Source organism: Mauremys mutica, chromosome 18 (genome assembly GCF_020497125.1).
Source record: "Mauremys mutica isolate MM-2020 ecotype Southern chromosome 18, ASM2049712v1, whole genome shotgun sequence".
Taxonomy (NCBI): Eukaryota; Metazoa; Chordata; order Testudines; family Geoemydidae; genus Mauremys; species Mauremys mutica.
Window position 1 is genome coordinate 27112902 of NC_059089.1, and position 18652 is coordinate 27131553.

General features: G+C 48.3%; 2 protein-coding genes across 3 annotated transcripts in view; one reads left to right on the plus strand and one right to left on the minus strand.

Annotated features, from left to right (window-relative positions):
* Positions 1-852: 852 nt before the first annotated feature.
* RPL35 (ribosomal protein L35) lies at positions 853-3874 on the minus strand. Its single transcript, XM_044992921.1, has 4 exons — positions 3733-3874; positions 2933-3069; positions 1975-2056; positions 853-1079 (listed from the first exon to the last, which is right to left on the minus strand). Exons 1-4 carry the CDS (start codon positions 3733-3735, stop codon positions 930-932), a joined length of 372 nt encoding a protein of 123 aa, XP_044848856.1. The 5' UTR covers positions 3736-3874; the 3' UTR covers positions 853-929.
* Positions 3875-6732: 2858 nt separating this feature from the next.
* SCAI (suppressor of cancer cell invasion) overlaps positions 6733-18652 on the plus strand; it is a 92362-nt gene continuing 80442 nt past the window's right edge. For both annotated transcript variants that reach the window (XM_044992704.1, XR_006574194.1), the window contains exons 1-2: positions 6733-6888; positions 7929-7973. In XM_044992704.1, coding sequence (XP_044848639.1) covers positions 6836-6888; positions 7929-7973 — 98 coding nt within the window. In that variant the 5' untranslated portion in view covers positions 6733-6835. The remainder of the gene's footprint in view (positions 6889-7928; positions 7974-18652) is intronic.

Sequence of the window (18652 nt, forward strand, 5' to 3'; positions counted from 1 at the left end):
AGCACAAAGTAGGGATAAGTTCTGCACAGCCAAGAGCAGTGTTGACAATTTGCCAGGAGCAAAAGGAGCCCTCCATGCTTGTAATAAAAGAACCACCTATTGGGAGCTATAAATCCTCAGCAGCATGCAGTGCTCTCTCAATTTCATTTCAGAGGGTGGCCAATCCTCTGAAATCAAGATTAAGATTGCAATAAGCTTTCGAGCCACACTTGAGCACCTGTTGAAAGTAAGGTGAATCTCCACATAATAGCCTAAGCATTACTAATAATGCTAGTAATTTTTAAGCATGAATTGTATGCCAAATGGTTTAGAATGACAGATATCATCAATGGCTATACAGACATTTTTACTGGATATACTGGGGTTCATTGGAGCAATAACAGTAAGGAGTTCCAGCTGTACAGTCACTGCTCAAAATAAGCTCGGGCAAAAGAGGCAGAGCAAAGAAGGGACCTCACTATGCTAATTTATCTGTACAGTGATCAGATCCTGAAGTGACTGACACTAGAGAAAAATCTTAAAATAGAAAATCCTCTCAACTACTAGACACACACTAATTCACTTTGAGAAGCCAGAAGTTAAATACTTCTGCCCCAAAACTTAAAAGCTTAGTGGATTCAGATATTTGCAAAGACTCATGTTTGCCTAAAACATTAGCATGATCTTTATAGAGGACACTACGGAAAATTAAACAAACAGTTTTATAATGCAAATGGTGACAGAAATTAACTTTAGCATCTTCCAAACTACACTAGCACAAGGCTCCCATGATCTCTAACTGAATCGTTTCCCTCCATACAGTGTTATGAGTTCTGAACCAAATCCATACTATAAAACAAGTATCTATGCCTGTCAGTTTCCAAACAACTTGATGTTTAATGAGAAAAAGCTGGCCAATATAATTGACAGATCCATAGTATGCAAACGGTTTATGCCTTAACAGCAAACTTCCGGACAGGGTACAGGCGCTCTTTTCGCTGCTGTTTTTTGGTCTTCAAACTTTCTTCATACTTATTTAATCTGCGGCGCATGGCACGAGTCTTCTTCGGCCGTAGGTCAAGAGGCTTGTACTTTTTGCCCTGTTTGCAAAAAAAACCAAAAAAACAAACGAGCATCAAAAGTGGTTGTGTGGGTTTTTTTTTTTTAAAAGCAGACTTTACCCTTGCCACTGCATCCACGCTGTTCAGTAATCTGCAGAGGATCTGTGTGTGTACAAGTGCAGAAAGCTATCCTGCCTGTTGGTACTGCATGGAGAGCAGGGGCTAAAACTTCCCTATGCTGTTCATGTGTATGACATACTCTTCTCCACTAGGAAATGGCGTTACCCTCACAGCTGCTGAGTAGTGTACCAACCATCAGTCACTACCAGCCATTTTACCAGACAGGACTGCAGCCTAAAGTTGGGTGATTCCTGATTTTATTAATTCCAGGAGTCTGCCAGTACCTCTGGAAGTATTCACTTGGGCACCTGCTCTAGATAATCCTGGTGTACAGGAAAGAATGTGGACCATGAGAAATAACACACTGCCTGAGGGGAAAAAAAAACAAACAAACAACCTGTTCCAGTGTTCTCAATGATTTCATCCCTCAAGACTGCCAATCTTTACAAATGTATTTTCCAACAGAGCACTTACACCTGTGCCTACTAGAAAAGCACACAAAGCCAGATAACAGAGTTACATGCTGTCCAGTAGAAGAATCCTTTAGCAAGAACAGATTCACACTGCATCTACTCAATTCAGAGCAGTGCTGGGTGTTAGTCTTGCAATAAACAATATTTTGAAAAGGGACCATTATAATATGAGATTAATGTTATACTTTCCCCAGGATTAGAACATTTGAAACAAAATCTCATTTGCAGAATTATTCTTGCAACTAGCTAGGTCTCTTGCCTCACAACTCTACCCACATATATGAAAATAGCCAGAAAGGAATGTAGGGTAGGGCCTAATAAAGTACAAAGTTTGGACTTACTTTGTAAAATTTCCTCAGGTTCTCTTTCTGGGTCTGGTTGATGACAGTCAGCACTCTGGCAATGGATTTGCGGACAACCCGGCTGCAGAGTAAAGAAACAGGCCTCAAAACACAGACAATAAAAGGCTTAAAACTAGCAAGTACTTTACAAAAATATGTAAGAGGAACTATAGGATTAGGGTAACAGAAGCACTGCCAGAGAATTTTCTCTTACTATATTCAAGATATAGTAATTTTACTCTTAACAATTAGAATCTTACCACCCTGGAGATTTCCCCTCTACCCAAACACTAAACTAACTCCCCTTCTCCTGTCTAGTCTGCATTTGTTTCCTCCTCTTCCAGCCATGCTTCTCTTCAATGCTACCTACTCTCAGGACAAGGATGGTATTGCTACATCATATATCTCAACTGTGCCACATCAACAAGAAGCAGCCTGTCTCTATTAGGTGAGGAAACTGCTACAGCAATATCAGTTACATAAGAACATAAGAGAGGCCGTACCGGGTCAGACCAAAGGTCCATCTAGCCCAGTATCTGTCTACTGACAGTGGCCAATGCCAGGTGCCCCAGAGGGAGTGAATCTAACAGGCAATGATCAAGTGATCTCTCTCCTGCCATCCATCTCCATCCTCTGACGAACAGAGGCTAGGGACACCATTCTTACCCAGTTGTAAGAAGTAATGCTCCCTTCCCCTTACAACAGGCTCAGCACGTACTCACACACCACAGCCTATGGCTGGGGTTAGATGAGGGCTGAAGCACCTGTAGCCTAATATAACGCTGGGGCCAGGGGCCCTGGAGAGGCCCCACCTTGAGGCACAACACTGCGAGACAGAGGTGGGAGTTCTGATAAGCCCAATGCAGCTGCAGCTTCACAGCCCCCACTCTCGCCGCAGGCTCACGGCCAGGCCCCTAAGTGGGAGCCAGAGCGAGCGTCCCCCTGGGCTTGGACTTACATCTTGGACAGCTTGGAGGCGGCTCCGCCAGTCACCTTGGCCACCCGCAGCTGGGACAGCTCCACCTTCAGGTCATCCAGCTGCTTCAGCAGCTCCTCCTTCTTCTTCCCTCGCAGGTCGCGGGCCTTGATCTTAGCCTGCCAAGGAGAGCGAGAGCCCGCTCAGACCCCGCCCGGCCCGGCCCGCCTCCCGGAGCATCCCCCGAGCCCAGCCGGCCTCAAGCCAGGCCCGGCGCCCCCCCCCCGCCTTTCCCCGGGCCCGGCCCGCCCCTCTCCCCAACTCACCGCCCCTCAGACCCCGGTCCCGGGCCGCCTCCCGGAACCTCCCCCGAGCCCAGCCGGCCTCAAGCCAGGCCCGGCCCGGCGCCCCCCCACCGCCTTTCCCCGGGCCGGGCCCGGCCCACCCCTCTCCCCAACTCACCGCCCCTCAGACCCCGGGCCCGGCCCGCCTGCCGGAGCCTCCCCCGAGCCCAGCCGGCCTCAAGCCAGGCCCGGCCCGATCCGGCCCGGCGCCCGCCCCCCCCGCCGCCTTTCCCCGGGCCCGGCCCCCCCCGCCGCCTTTCCCCGGGCCCGGCCCGCCCCTCTGAGCCCGGACCCCACGGGCCACCCAGCGCGGCCTAGCGCCAGCCCCGCAGAGTCCCCCGGCCCCGGCCTGTGCCAGCCGCCCCCGCCCGAGGGACTAGCCGGGCCTCGGGGGGACCGGCCGGGCCTACTGACCCTCCCGCACTCCGGGGGCCGCCCCTCCCCGCGGATGGCTCCGGATTAGAGCTGCGAGGGGTCCCGGCCGCAGAACTCACTCACCATGTCGGCAGCGGCTCGGAGCGAAAGGACGGAAGCCGAGCGAGGCCAGAAGTTAGAACGCGAAAGAGCCTGAGTGGGCGGGATCAACCAATCCGGTCTCACAGTGCAGGGGTGATGGGAGGAGCCGGCACACTGCAACTCGCCCCCTGCAGACTCGCCGCGCAATGGTACAGCCCGCTACCGAGCGCCCAGCCTTCCCGACTGAGGGGAGGGGTGGGAGTCCTGCGGTCCAGAGTCACTAGACTTCGTTACTCGAGGCCCGCATGTTAATGTTTAGCAATCCCAGCACTTGCTGCCATTCTAATAAAATCAGCCAATATAATAAGTATAGTAACGACCAAGTAATTATATTGCATCAGGCTGGGATTCTGCAGTGGCTCAGCATATGGGCAGGCCCAGGGCTTCAATGGGGGCTCTGCATGGATCCCTTGCATGATCAGGTACTGTGCCTCTCAGGGCATGTCCACACTAGCGACGGGCAGCAATCGATCCAGCGAGGGTCAGTTTATCATGTCTAGTATTGACATGATAAATCAACTGCTGATCGCTCTAGCCCCGACTCCGGTACTCCACCGCAATGAAAAGTGCAAGGGGAATCTCTGGGAGAGCGTCTCCGGGCCACACAGCACAGTGAAGACACCGCAGTAAGTAGATCTTAGTACGTTGACTTCAGCTATGTTATTCACATAGCTGAAGTTGTGTAACTTAGATCGATCTCCCCCCATAGTGTAGACCAGCCCTTATACTCGGATTGATCTGTGAGTATCTAATGTAACAGGTAACAGTAGCTCTCAAGATACAGAATGATAATGTACCATAACTACTGCTCTGTAACATTTCATGTTACAATGGCTGGCTGATAATCAGACCTGATCACTAGGGCCTTAGAGAGTAAGAGGTTAATGCTGTCTGAGGATACTGTGCAAGGCACTGATGTGACCCGCTGTAAAGACAATTAAAATGCTAAAATCCATCTTAACTGGGTAGTGTCAACTTGAAAATCATGCTTCTTTTTGAAAATGGTGTTCCTGCTATTATTAATGGGACATCTGAGGCCCTGAACCTGCAGTTGATTCCAGATGGGTAGACCAAGGGTCTCCTCATGGGCACAGGATCTACCTGCATGGATCCAACTGCGAGACCGAAGCTTTAGGTTGATGTAACAGAGATCAGAGAAAAATCTATTTTCTCAGTTTGTATTTGTGCATTTGACAAGCATCATAAAAACAGTATCCAGTTTGTTCCATCTTTATCATGCCAGAGCAACCCGAGAACTGCATGTTTAAAATTATCTGAATGGTCAAAAGGTGAAGCATGAAGTAGAACCGGTCTATCTAGGTGTGACCTTAGACCACACACTGAGTTACTATGCCCACCTGAAGAAGACAACAGCTAAAGTTAAGATGCACAATAATCTTTTTAGCAAGCTGGCAGGTTCATCATGGGGTGCTTGTGCTCCAACTTCGCGGACGTCAGGTCTTGCCACCGCGTATTCCGTGGCGGAGTACTACGCTCCAGTTTGGAGTCGATCATCACACGCCAAACTGGTGGATATGCAGTTACATGCTGCCATGCGTATTATCTCCGACACCCTGCATCTGACTCCACTCGCATGGCTTCCAGCTCTGAGCAATATTGCTCCTCCTCGTATCAGATGAGAGGTTGCCACTGGCAAGTTACTGGAGAAAGTACAAACCAACCCAAGCCTGCCGCTGCACAATGACCTTTTAAAACCACCAGCTGCACGTTTGCCGTCATGTTGCCCATTATGGTCTCATCCGCCATGCCTGGCGGTTAGGGCGGAAACACTCGGGCGAGAGGAATCTGTTATAGTCCCCAGCCAGTCCCTCGTCACTGATGCCACAATCTGCCTGCCTGGTTTTGACCTGCCCTGTCACCAGTGGTCCTTGTTGAAGAGGTTCTGGACTGGGCAAGGTCTCTGTGCAGCCAACCAGTATCGCGTAAAACCGATTTAACGCCACAACCGTCCACACTAGGAGGCACCTTATATCGATTTTAATGGCTCTTTAAACCGGTTTCTGTACTCCTCCCTAACGAGAGGAGTAGCGCTAGTATCGGTATTACCATATCGGATTAGGGTTAGTGTGGCCGCTGATCGACGGTATTGGCCTCCGGGCGGTATCCCACAGTGCACCACTGACCGCTCTGGACAGCAATCTGAACTCGGATGCAGTGGCCAGGTAGACAGGAAAAGCCCCGCGAACTTTTGAATATTTCCTGTTTGCCCAGCATGGAGCTCCGATCAGCACGTGTGGCGATGCAGTTAAAAATCAAAATAAAGAAAGAGCTCCCGCATGGACCATGCGGACGTGATCGCTGTAAGGGCAGGCAAATCTGTTCTATCAGCGCTCCGTTACAGAAGACGAAATTCAAAATCATTTTTTTAAAATCTCCAGACAGAGCTCCAAATGCTTCTAGGGTCAAACACCGTGTCCGCGGTGGGTCAGGGCATAGCTCAGCAATTTTTGCCCCATCAGGCACTGGGATCTCAACCCGGAAGTTCCAAGGGGCGGGGGAGGCTGCGGGAACTATGGGATAGCTACGGAATAGCTACCCACAGTGCAACGCTCCAGAAATCGACACTAGCCTCGAACCGTGGACGCACACCACCGATTTAATGTGTTTAGTGTGGCCGCGCGCACTCGATTTTATAAAATCTGTTTTACAAAACCGGTTTATGCAAATTCGGAATAGTCCCGTAGTGTAGACATACCCTCATTCTTGAGCAGTAGCTATCAGGCAGCCCCTGGTGTAGGCAGCTTCCAGGTGCAGTTCTGCCCCTCCCCGCACGGTGGCGCCCCTGCCTCCCGCACAGCCACCCCTGTCCGTATCTAAGCAGCAAGAGCCGTACTCGCTGTTTCAACCTATCCTGCTAGGGAGATGGCATGAGAGTGACGGGCGCTGCAGCCAGTCAGAGTGCGGAGTCGCCTCCTTGCCGAGCGATGAGCCAATTAGAACCTGGAAAGGGCGGGGAAAGTCCGCCCCCAGTCTAGTGTGAGGCAGCATCCGAGCTTCCCCGGCACCGAGCGGCAGCGCTAGCGGTAGGAGCAGCTTCGCCGCGGAGCTGGCGGAGGCGGCGCGGATGGTGAGAGGAGCCGCCCGGCAGCGCCTGCCCCGCACTGGCCCGGCCTCCAGGTGAGGGGCTCCGAGTGCGCGCGCACGGGGGGGCGCTGGGCAGGAGCTCGGGGGGGGCTCCGGCCCCGCGGCAGGAAAAGCGCGTAAAGCCCCCCCCCCCGGCCTGTAGTTCCCGACTCTCCCCCCCCGGCCTGTAGCCCCCGACTCTTCCCCCCCACGCCCTGTAACGGCCCGGGACCCCCGCCTGCCCCCTGTAGCCCCCGACTCTCCTCCCCCCCCCGGCCTGTAGCTCCCGACTCTTCCCCCCCCGCCCTGTAATCGCCCGGGACCCCCGCCTGCCCCCGGTAGCCCCCGACTCTCCCCCCCCCCCCCGGCCTGTAGCCCCCGACTCTCCTCCCCCCCAGTAGCCCCGACCTCTCCTCCCCCCCCGCCCTGTAATCGCCCGGGACCCCCGCCTGCCCCCTGTAGCCCCCGACTCTCCTCCCCCCCCCGGCCTGTAGCCCCCGACTCTTTCCCCCCCCGCCCTGTAATCGCCCGGGACCCCCGCCTGTCCCCCCGACTCTCCTCCCCCCCCCGGCCTGTAGCCCCCGACTCTCCTCCCCCCCCGGCCTGTAACGGCCCGGGACCCCCGCCTGCCCCCCCCGACTCTCCTCCCCCCCCCACCCTGTAATCGCCCGGGACCCCCGCCTGCCCCCCCGACTCTCCTCTCCCCCCCGCCCTGTAATCGCCCGGGACCCCCGCCTGCCCCCCCGCCACTCTTACCCCCCCCCGCTCTGTCCCTCCTGCCCCGAGCCCCCGCTGCCCTGTGCAGTGCCCCCTGCTGTGCTCTATTCCCTGTGCCTTGCCCGGTCCGGTCCCTCCCCCCCCGGCGGCCCGCCTCACCTGCCCCACTGGACCCTCTCCTCCGTGAGCTGCTGGGGACCCAGCCTGTGCTCAGTGCTCAGAGCCGAGCGGGCTGCCGGTGCCTACCTAGTGCTGAATGATGCCAGGCAGGTCAGGGTGGCAGGGCGGACCCTGGAGCCTGTTCCCCCTCTGCCCTTCCTGGTGCTCGTTCCCCCGGCCCTCCAGGTCACTGCCTTCTCTCTCTTTCCCACCTCCAGAACAGCAGGCCTGGTGGAGAAGCCTTCTCGCAAACGGAAATCCAGGTAAGATGGTGATTTCCCATCCCCCTCCTTTACTTTGGTGATGGCTGACTGTGGATAGGCAAAATAGACCTTCTTCCACACCATGCCTCATTGCTCTCACAGACACTTCTACAGAGCCTCCTGCTACAAGATCAGGCTCAAGATTGGCATAAGCAAAAGTGAAGCACATTGAAATCAGTGGGAGTTGTTGTGTCCCAGTGTGTTCAGTCAAAAAATGAACTGCTCTGTTAGTCCAAGAAATCCTAGTCAAGTGACATGTCTGTGAATTTCCTAGGAGAGGGTGAGGGGATTGTAAAATGGTGTCAAAGCTGCAGACCAAGGCAGATAATGCATTGTAGTGTATGTACCTAATGCAGGTGATAGAAAAACACACACTGGAGAAAATAGATTCTCTGCTTGGAAAGATCTTGAGTATCTAAGAACCATAGAAGTGATTCTAAAGGCGACAGGGGTTTTCTTTCCCACTCCATATGTATATATCTCTGGAGGTGCCAATAGGGAGATGCCTTTGCTTGCATTTAGGCATGCAAGTTTCTGTGTCTGTTTATTCAGCCAGAAGAGAAATGTCTGCAAATCCTTGCTGCTGCCTTGTTCTGTGCACCTAGCCACCTTTCTGGAGGCTAGTTTTCCCTTGCTCTCAACATTAAATTTCTGAGGAGAGGGAAGGGGATTCTGTTGTTAGTCTGGAATATTCTCCAGATTCTGTCTGGTTCGGTGTGGGTTTCATGGCTCTTTTCACTTGATGGTTTCTGCTTTGTTACAGCCTCTGACAGCAGGAGTCTAAAAGTGTTAATGTTTTGTAGGGGGGAAGGTTTGACAATGAAAAACATACACAACAGTCCGAATACTGACATGCATGAGATCTTTGTGAGTAAATATTTTATTCCTGCAGTCTCCAGACTGGTTAGTATAGAGTGAGTGGTGCTGGCCCATTTCCTTTTCCATTTGCTAAATTGCATTAAAAGAGGCCACAAATAATTTCCTAATTTTTTATATGCTGTGGATCTCACAGGAATGTTGTGTGAAGGCAAGTAGCAGAGAAGATAGTTTGTGCCACAGTGAATTGGAAGGGAGGTTGTCTTAGAGCCAGTGTCTCTACTAAGGTGAGGGCCACCCTATGGAAAAAATTTAGGGGCCCCTTACTTGCTTTCTTCCTCCTGTGTCTGCTGTTCATGCTCTGAACTCCTGCAGTACTGCTGTGCCTTAAGGGCTATTAAAATGAATTCCATTTTCATCAGTTGATTGATAGGATGCCCAATGGGTTTTGGGGCTAGGCAGTACAGACTGACAAAGTCAGTTCAGCAGAGAGAGATTTGGGTCGGGAGGGAGATGGAAAAAGCTGCATGTATGTGTTGAGAATTTTATTCACAAACTGAAATATTTATAAATATGCTTGTTAATAGTTGTGTTGTGCATTGTTATTGCTTCTCTCTCTCTCCCTGTTACTTACTGTAAGAATTGCGGTGACCAAGGTCTTGGTCCTGAGCACTTGACTCAGTCCAAACTCCATTGATCCAAGGGTCTTACTCTGATCTCCTGCCACTGAGAACAGGAAGTTACTCCACAAAAGTCTGAGTTGCAGTGGTAAAAAGCTTTGGGGGCTAGTTATTACTTGAGACTTAGGACTTGTCTCCACTAAGGAATTGTAGTAAAAATTTCCTAATGTAGTTAACATAATTTCAGTTCCACTGGTGGGAGCTCTCATGTAGATGGGTGGCAGACAGCTGCTGGCATTCTAAATGCTTTTCCATGTAGGCCTGCTCTGTGCTGGGTTAAACAATATAACAATTAAAACCTCAGCGTACCCAGGAACCCCCTGTCTGCACTGTCTCTCCCACCAGTGCTACCAGCAACAAAGCTGAAATGGTAATGGCAGTCATGGGGAATTTTAGCAAAAATATCCTAGTATAGAGACAGCCACAGTGGTTTACAGAAGCAGCTACTCTTGAGTGCATTTACTGACCTTACATGAACACAGTTGCATAAGAGTTGTAACTTTCATTGCTCAGTCCATTGAACGTGTAAGTGATTAGGACCCTTAGCATCACACCTGACTGTAGATTAGATTTGTGGAAAAAGACATTTAATTTTTATCTGAGATTAATCGGCCTGCCCCTTCCTGGCCTGCCCCCACTCTTTGAATGGTTTGGGGAGTCTTTGTAAGCCAAGCAGTATTTTATTTTAATTGGAACAAACATTGAGTCACTTAGTGACAAGCAAGAGCATCATTCTCCATCAGTCAGGGCTGCCAAAATAATGCAGATAGGATACACAACTACAGCAGCCAGCTACTACGCTACAGAAAATGAGGATCTCTTTACAGAAACCATTTGTGAGCAGGGGCGGCTCTAGCTTTTTGGCCGCCCCAAGCAGTCATGCGCGGGAGGCGCCCCGGAGCCGCGGGAGCAGCGGACCTCCCGCGGACATGACTGCAGAGGGACCGCTCGTCCCACGTGGCTCGGCTGGACCTCCCGCGGCTGCGGACGGCTCGCGGGTCCGGCGGCTCCGCTTGAGCTGCCGCAGTCATGCCTGCGGGAGGTCCAGCCGAGCCGCGGGACGAGCGCCACCTCCGCAGTCATGCCTGCGGCAGGTCCGCTCGTCCCGGGGCTCCGGTGGACCTCCCGCAGGCATGACTGCGGCAGGTCCGCTGGCCCAGCCTGCCGCCCCCCCCCCCCCGGCGGCAGGGAACGCCCCCTAGATTTTGCCGCCCTAGGCACCAGCTTGTTTTGCTGGTGCCTAGAGCCGCCCCTGTTTGTGAGGAAAGGAAAGTCTGAAAGTCTTGTCTCTCAAATTGTGTTACAGAGAAAACCAGCTATTTTAATATTGGTCTTTGAAGGAAACTGCTGGAATTCTACTGGAAATCGATTTCCCAACTAAATATGGGAAGCTTTCCTCCCTTCCCTCACCGAGACACTAACTTGGTTAAACTGTAACTGTAGAGACATGTGAAAATAATGGCACCCTGTTAATGTTCCCAACACTCATGTGAAAGGTCAGATCTTATATAAGCCTATAGCAGTTGGCGGGAGAAATGGGTACCTTATTTGAATTAAGTTGTCTGTTTCTATATTGCTGCTATTTATAAAGCATCCAAAGTTTGCCAAGTGCTTTACAGACAAATAGGGAGACAGAGTCCCTGTGCTAAGGAGTTTGCAACCTGTCTCAGTTCTAAAAACACTTTGTCTGAAAAACAGCATTGGAAAAATAACTCTTTGCCAGAGGGCTGTGCTGTATAAATGTACCATTAACATGCTAAACACTTAAGAATGATGATCTCCATGCATACCAAACTGCAAATTTTTGTCTTGCTAGTGGGGCTCTGGTCTATGATTGGGGGCCACTGCTGCACGACTTCTGCTCGCACTGTACACCATTTTTACACTGGTTTAACGCCACTGACTTTAATGGAGTTCTGACTTTCACTAGAGTGAAAGAAGAATCGTACTCTGTGTGTAGGTATGAATTTGATAATCTGGATTCATCATTTTGCTGGCTCACCTGTTGTTAGGCATGGGGACATGAGGCAGTGGGAGAGGAATTCCAGTATGAAAGAGTCTGAAATCTCCTGAGAGGAGGCTAGTTCTCAAATGTTTAAATTAACTGCTATCTAATGTTGTATTTTAAAATGAACAGTGAAGTAAAATCAAAAGGCTGTATTATGGAAGTGTATGGATGTGGTGTGGCACTCTTCGCAGTGCCCTAGAGAACACTCTGATGGAAGGAAATCAGGGCTGTGCAGGCAAAACTCCCCCTATTCATTTCTCTAGAAATCATGATTGTTGCAGACTTAGGTCTTGGGTCTCTAACATAGGTTACTTGTATAAGAGAGGTAGCCATGTTAGTCTGTATCTACAAAAACAACAAAGAGTCTGGTGGTACCTTTAGCACTAACAGATTTATTTGGGCATAAGCTTTTGTGGGTAAAAAACCCACTGCATTGCATCTGAAGAAGTGGGTTTTTTACCAGGAAAGCTTATGCCCAAATAAATCTGTTAGCTTTTAAGGTGCCCCCGGACTCCTCATAGGTTACTTGCCATGAGTATGCAAGCTCCACTTGGCGGGGGGTATGTGTGTGTGTGATTTCAAGCAACCTGCTGTACTCCATTCTTAGCCTACTTGTTCTGGCACAAGGGGGCAGCATAAAAGAATGGGGTGTGTGTGTGTGTGAAGCACAGAGGGTCAAGCAGAGGTCTGCTTCCATAAAGTGTGCTAATTAGCTGCCTACATAAACATTACTTGTGCCAAGGGAGCCCAGTAGGGTCCTGTAATCGGATTCAGTCTGGTTCCCGCAGGATGTTGGGCAGAAAGGGAAGAATGTGATCTCAAAAAGCCTTGGTGGGGAGACTTCCTCTTTTGAAGTCTTGTTAATTATTACTGTTGTTGTAATAGAACAAAGACCAGACACTGAATTTCGTGATGTAATTAAACCTTCCTTATGATTGCAGAAGCTGGAACACAGGGAGTTCCCTGCTTGGTGGTAAAGAATTGATCTTGAAATGATTTCTGATCTGGAGGGTGAATCTCCAGGACACTGATATACTCTGCACATGATTCTCATACATTACTTTCTCTCCTCTCTGACCTGGAGGGTGGGCAGCAAACCAATCTGATGGCTCTCTTTGAGCTTATACTGTCTTCTCCTGTCTTAGTGGAGTACAGTTCCAGTTGGAAGGCAGCCACCAACACCCTTGCTGAGAATGCTAACAAGATGTAGGATGATATGATTACTGCCCTCTAGTTCAGGAGCTAGCCTGACATGCCATTTGGGCTATCTAGGCAATAATCCAACTTGCTGTGAGTACGTCTCCAAATGATCTAAGCCACATTAGCACCATGTTATGTGGTATTATAGCAGTGTCTCTAGATTGAAAAGGGTTAAACCGTCAGTAGCTTTCTGAGGAAGCAAAAAAACTGTCCTGTAACTCAGATGCTTTCCAGGAACTTGGCTCATGTGAGAGGCATGTGCTTTTCCACACTGCTTAAGGTGATGGCTTAGTTCAAGGGGCCCAGAATTGGCTCACCCAACAGTTGTTGGCAACTTGCCACCTAATGTGCATGAAATAGAACTGACTGTGAACCCTGCCCCCATCTCTAATGCGGAGGGACAGATCTGAGCTCCGATTTGCCTTGCTCTAGCTGTGCTTGGCTGTGTGGGTTGAACTGGGCATGCTGCTTAGGCTGTAGAGTCTGTGATAAAGCTCCATGGACTGTACTGAGCTCCAAGGCTGCATTTTGGTAGTTTGTCATTTTAACGTACTCAACCCTTGCTGTATTTCAGCAACCTGTCTGCCTTCTAGCCCGTTCCCCTTTCACCCCCTGGTTTCATGAAGTGCTCCAGACCTGTGCAGAGTAGTGGTTTAAGACTACTGCTGTGATCTTGTGGCTTGTGTGTTTTCTTGAGTATGTGGCAAAATTCACTACTGACACTTTGCTGCAAAAAAACCCACAGAATAGTTCAGTTTGTGAAATGTAAATACTTTGGCACATCAGCCTTCAACAGAGGATGGTGTTGGTTTTTCGCAGACTAGATTGCTCAGACATTCTTTTCCTTCTTTCACTTACCAGCATCCTAAGTTAGCATTTATGATTATTGGTATTATAGTAGAGCCTAAGAGCACCAGTCATAGGTTGGTACCTTGTTGCATTAGGTGCTGCATGAACACATGAGATGGTTCCTGTCCTAAAGATATTAGGATGTAACTTAAATTACTAACATAATGCAGCATTGGATGTGGTGTGACACTTACAATGCTTGTGATCAAATTGCTGGTGACAGAGCAGCGCACTTCTTTCCAACCATTTTCAGTAAGAACATCCTAAATCAATGTGTGTTAAAACCCCAGATCTCCTTTGACCCATCCACTGGGGCTTCCTAGGCCTCTGATCCAGAAGCTGGCTGCTTCAGTGACTGATTTATTTTTATTAACATGCTGGTAATTAAGTTGGTATGAGGGAAGAAAAGGGGACCTGCTGTGGGGACATCTTTGGACTTTGCCTCTTGTATTCAAGATAGAAAAGGGGTCATGAGCTGCAGTGAATGGGGAGAGCATGGAGTGCACAGACTGGACTAATGTGGAACAAATTGCCAGAGGCAGCAACGTAAGGAAGAGAGAGTGTATGGGAGGGAGCTGGCTACGTCCTTGCATGAGAAGCAAGAGGATGTAGCCCCATATAGGGGATGTAGTGTTGTAGACAATCTAATTTCATTCTAGGGAAAAACCAGTCCAGAAAGGACCTGACTTCCAACAGGCCAGGGTGGGGAGACTTAGTTGAGGCTGAAATTCTAGAACTGACTCCCCATTCTTGAAATTAGATTAATTAAAATATGAAAACACATAAGAGGCAAGTTAGGCCCAGCCACAACTTGTCTTGGGACAAATAAGATCAAGTGAGTGAGCTGTGGAGATGCTGGATCTTGGCTAGAATCAGCTCTGGGGTGGGAATGTGATGCAGTGTGTAGTGTTGGAGGGGGTGCTGCAGATCCTTTTGACAGTCCTCTTCAGTGGGTGAGAAAGGGAAGAAATTTAGAAAGGAGCCAGTCTCATGCAGTTTCTGGCAGGTCTTGAGTTATAGCAAAATAAACAAACCAGTATGTGCAGCACAGGTGAGAGCCTCCACCTGCTAAGGGTTAGTCTTGCGTTCTGAAAGACGCTGTCTCTTGGGTGTTTGTCTGGAAACTTGAGCTCATGTTTACTTGTGAAGCAGGAGAACTCTGATGCTTGCACACTGATTTAAATGGAACACTTGTGATGAAATAGCCCTGGGAGGCAGTTGCTGTTCAGAATGACCTGGCCAGTAAGATTTTTTTTTTTTTCCCCCTCTCTTTTTAAATAGAAAAGCTGAGTTCTCATTTGGCTCTTCTTGCAGAATGCTTTTTTAGAAATAGGTAAATATACTATTAATAACCTAAAATACAGTATAATGGGCTCAGAATGATTAAAGCTGCTTGGACAGATTCACGCTTGTACTAGCTTCTCAGTGACTGTGTTTCAGTTTTATCCATGTGTGCTGTTCTCCACATTCTAGGTACAGTTGTATAACTAGCACTCTGATGTGTTAAACAGTTAACTTGGCATTTCTGATTATAGTAATGAAGAGAATCAGCATATCAAGCATCTTGTGTTACCCATGGCTGATGGTTATAAGTTGTTCGTTGATGTAGCGTTCCTTGGATGCAACATTACAGAAGTGCAGCGAACCTTACTTGCACTGATGTATTATCCTTGCTACCTTTTTGTGAGGTAGGTGATTACTTATGGACAGGGAAAATGAGACCGAGAAATGACTCCAGGTCTCACAGTTAGTTGGGGCAGAGCTGGGGATATTGAACTGTTCTAAAATCTAAAAGGACATGGTGACCAGGAAGAATCAGTTCAATTCACTACAGATAAACAAAAAGAAGTATTATTATATCAGGTAACTTTAAATACAAAGCTTGTTTTGATAAACCTTTTCTATATGTGCAGCATATTTAAGGTAGTTTATTTAAATAATTAAATTGTGTATTTTCACTGATTCTAATTACCATCCAAAGAGAGCTTGACATGCATCACAAGTAAAAAATAAGACATCCATCATTTACGATTTTCTATCATAAAAATGTGAAAGTTAAATCTAAATAAATGTAAGTTAAACTACATAATTGCTTAAATAATATATACCAGTACATACTATCTGTAGTACAAACAGTGTAAAGGCTGTATTTAGTTGTAAATCAACATGTTTTTAATGAGAATGCCCTTTGTTTGGGAAAATAACAGTACAAATGTAAACATTAAATCAAAGTTTCCTGCTTGCTGATTTAAATCTGACTTACATTGCTTTGATTTAAATCAGTCCTCACTGTACTGAACCATGTTAACTTTATCTTCTAGTCATTAGACATACACTCCCTTTTTGCCAGTGTCTCTAGTCTACCACAAAATATATTTCCTGGGGTTGGAGGGGAGGCAGTCTTTACACCAAGTCTCTCAAGGAGGATTCCATGTTTAGTAGAAGAGTGTTCCTCTCAGTAGGGGGAGGGGAGGACTCTGGTGGAGTGAAAGGTTCCTGGAAGCAACAATAATTGAGACACCTTCCCTGGCAGGTGTCTGCATCTCATCTTTGTTTCTTCAAACCAGAGGAGGAAGGAGCAGACCTGCAGAGAGAAATTCGAGGCTCCAGTACATCATATTCACTGGGGTCTCACCCCTCCCATTTCACTTTACACAGTTGTTATAGGTATTTGAGGGGACCCCTGGAGCTTGGGGTCCTGGTTCTCCCCCTTGCCCCCATCAGCCCTGGAAAGTGACTTTAAAACCAACCAGGTCTAAAGGCAAAGTTCCTCTTTCTGCTCCCTTCATTGCAGATCTAACCATTTTGCCTTGCAAATGGAAATTGTAGCTAATTTGAAATGTATCCTCTTGTAAGATCACACATACAATTTTCTGTGTGGGTGAGTAAGGCAAAATAATTACTACAATACTAGATAGCAGCAGTAATTATAACAACAACCTCTCCAATAACCACTTCAGTGGCAGTCTTGTCCCCAAAAAAGGTAGGTATACGATTTTCTTTCCTATGTCTGCATTTGGTAAAGCCAGCCCCGTGAGATTCTGAGCATTTCTCAGTTATGTCCTGTAGGAGAGATGTATTGCTGGGGAAATGGATTCCTCTGGGTCTAGCAGCTTAAAATATATGAGAAACTAAGACTTTGGTAGCCCAAGTTTAAGTTGCAGGGAGTAGGGACTGGAATCTGACTTGAATATAGCATTCTTGGGGCCCCCAAGAAATTTCAGTGCCACTTAAACTTCCAGCTTAAAAACAGTATTCTTCCTGCCAAGATGAAGTATGAACTGAAAGCTTTGGGGTGACTTCATAAAGATTCATCTGCCCTCAGATAGATTTATTCACAATGAACTTTGATCACAAAGTATGCAAAAGATTTCTCAAATGCAAAGGACCTGACACCATTGGGAATCGGCTGTCTCCTACTCTGGTTAGGATTCTCTTGTTTGCCTTCCCACAAATCCTATTGCTAAACAGTACAAATTAAAATAGCCCATGAGGTTGCTAGTGCTCCAGAGAGTCTGCAAAGGCCTTATTTTCTGATTTTGTAGCAATGGCTTCCCTGCAACCTTTCTTTCCAGTAGTGTCACCCACACGCTCGTCACAGAGGAACCTCTGTCATATCAGGATCTCTGCATTTAGCATGGCTCTTTGAATGAAGCATCTTGTAGAATAGGAGTAGGCAACCTATGGTACGTGTGCTACCTTTGGCACACAAGCTGACCTTTCAGTGGCACCTACGCTGCCCAGGTCCTGGCCACCGATCGGGGGGCTCTGCATTTTAATTTAATTTTAAATGAAGCTTCTAAAACATTTTTAAAACCTTATTTACTTTACATACAACAATAGTTTAGTTATATATTAGACTTATAGAAAGAGACCTTTGTGACAAAGTTCCTCCTCTACCTTGGTGGTCCCTGCGCTTATTGGCGGATTTGCTTGCCTCAGAGATTCACCCTTTGGGTCAGGAAACAGCCCAGAGACCTTTCCCTCTGGTAGAAGCCACAGTCCAGGTCCATTCCTCCTGTGTCTGATCAGGAGTTGAGAGGTTTGGGGGGAACCCGGGCCCACCCTCTACTCTGGGTTCCAGCCCAGGGCCCTGTGGACTGCAGCTGTCTAGAGTGCCTCCTGGTACAGCTGCACGACAGCTACAACTCCCTGGGCTACTTCCCCATGGCCTCCTCCCAACACCTTCTTTATCCTCACCAAAGGACCTTTCTCCTGGTGTCTGATAATGCTTGTACTCCTCAGTCTTCCAGCAATATGTCTTCTCTCAGCTCCTAGCTCCTCACATGCACACTACAAACTGAAGTGAGGTCCTTTTTAACTCAGGTGCCCTGATTAGCCAGCCTAATTGATTCTGGCAGTTTTTTAATTGGCTCCAGGTATCCTAATTAGCCTGCCTGCCTTAGTTGGTTCCAGCAAGTTCCTGCTTGTTCTGGAACTGCCCCTGTTACCTTACCTGGGGAAAAGGGATCTACTTAATCTGGGACTAATATATCTGCCTTCTAACATTCTCCTGTAGCCATCTGGCCTGACCCTGTCACACTTAAAAACGTTAAAATTTATTACTGGCATGCGAAACCTTAAATTAGAGTGAATAAATGAAGACTCGGCACACCACCTCTGAAAGGTTGCCAACCCCTGGTAGAATGAAGGCTATTACAACCAGGTTATCCATGCCTTACTTTCCTCCAGGAGGCTCTCCACTTCCCAGTCCCATGGCAGGGCCTGTTTACAATTTAAGCATTGGTGTTTTGACAAGGGGTGTGATCCCTGGAAAGGAGGAACTAGATACATCCTTGCATTTGTGCACAGTGGTTGCTCGATAGGCCTTGCTATAAGTCCACTACAGCAGTGGTTCTCCACCAGTGGTATGTAGAGGTCTTCCGGGGGGTACATCAACTCATCTAGATATTTGCCTAGTTTTCAACAGACTACATAAAAAGCACTAGCAAAGTCAGTACAAACTAAAATTGCATATGGACGATAATTTGTTTATACCACTCTATATACTATACCTATTGTCTTGCCTGTGGACATCATGACTCACCTAAAAGCACTTTTTGTGAATGTTCTTTTTATTTTATTCATTTGCCATTTCATTGTGTTTCCTGATGTTTTTTTTCCTT

Coding starts and splice junctions, on each gene's coding strand:
- RPL35 (XM_044992921.1), bottom strand. Junction 2,057..2,932: donor GCCTCCAAGCTGTCCAAGAT/GTAAGTCCAAGC, acceptor TTTACTCTGCAG/CCGGGTTGTCCGCAAATCCA. Junction 1,080..1,974: donor ACCTGAGGAAATTTTACAAA/GTAAGTCCAAAC, acceptor TTTTGCAAACAG/GGCAAAAAGTACAAGCCTCT.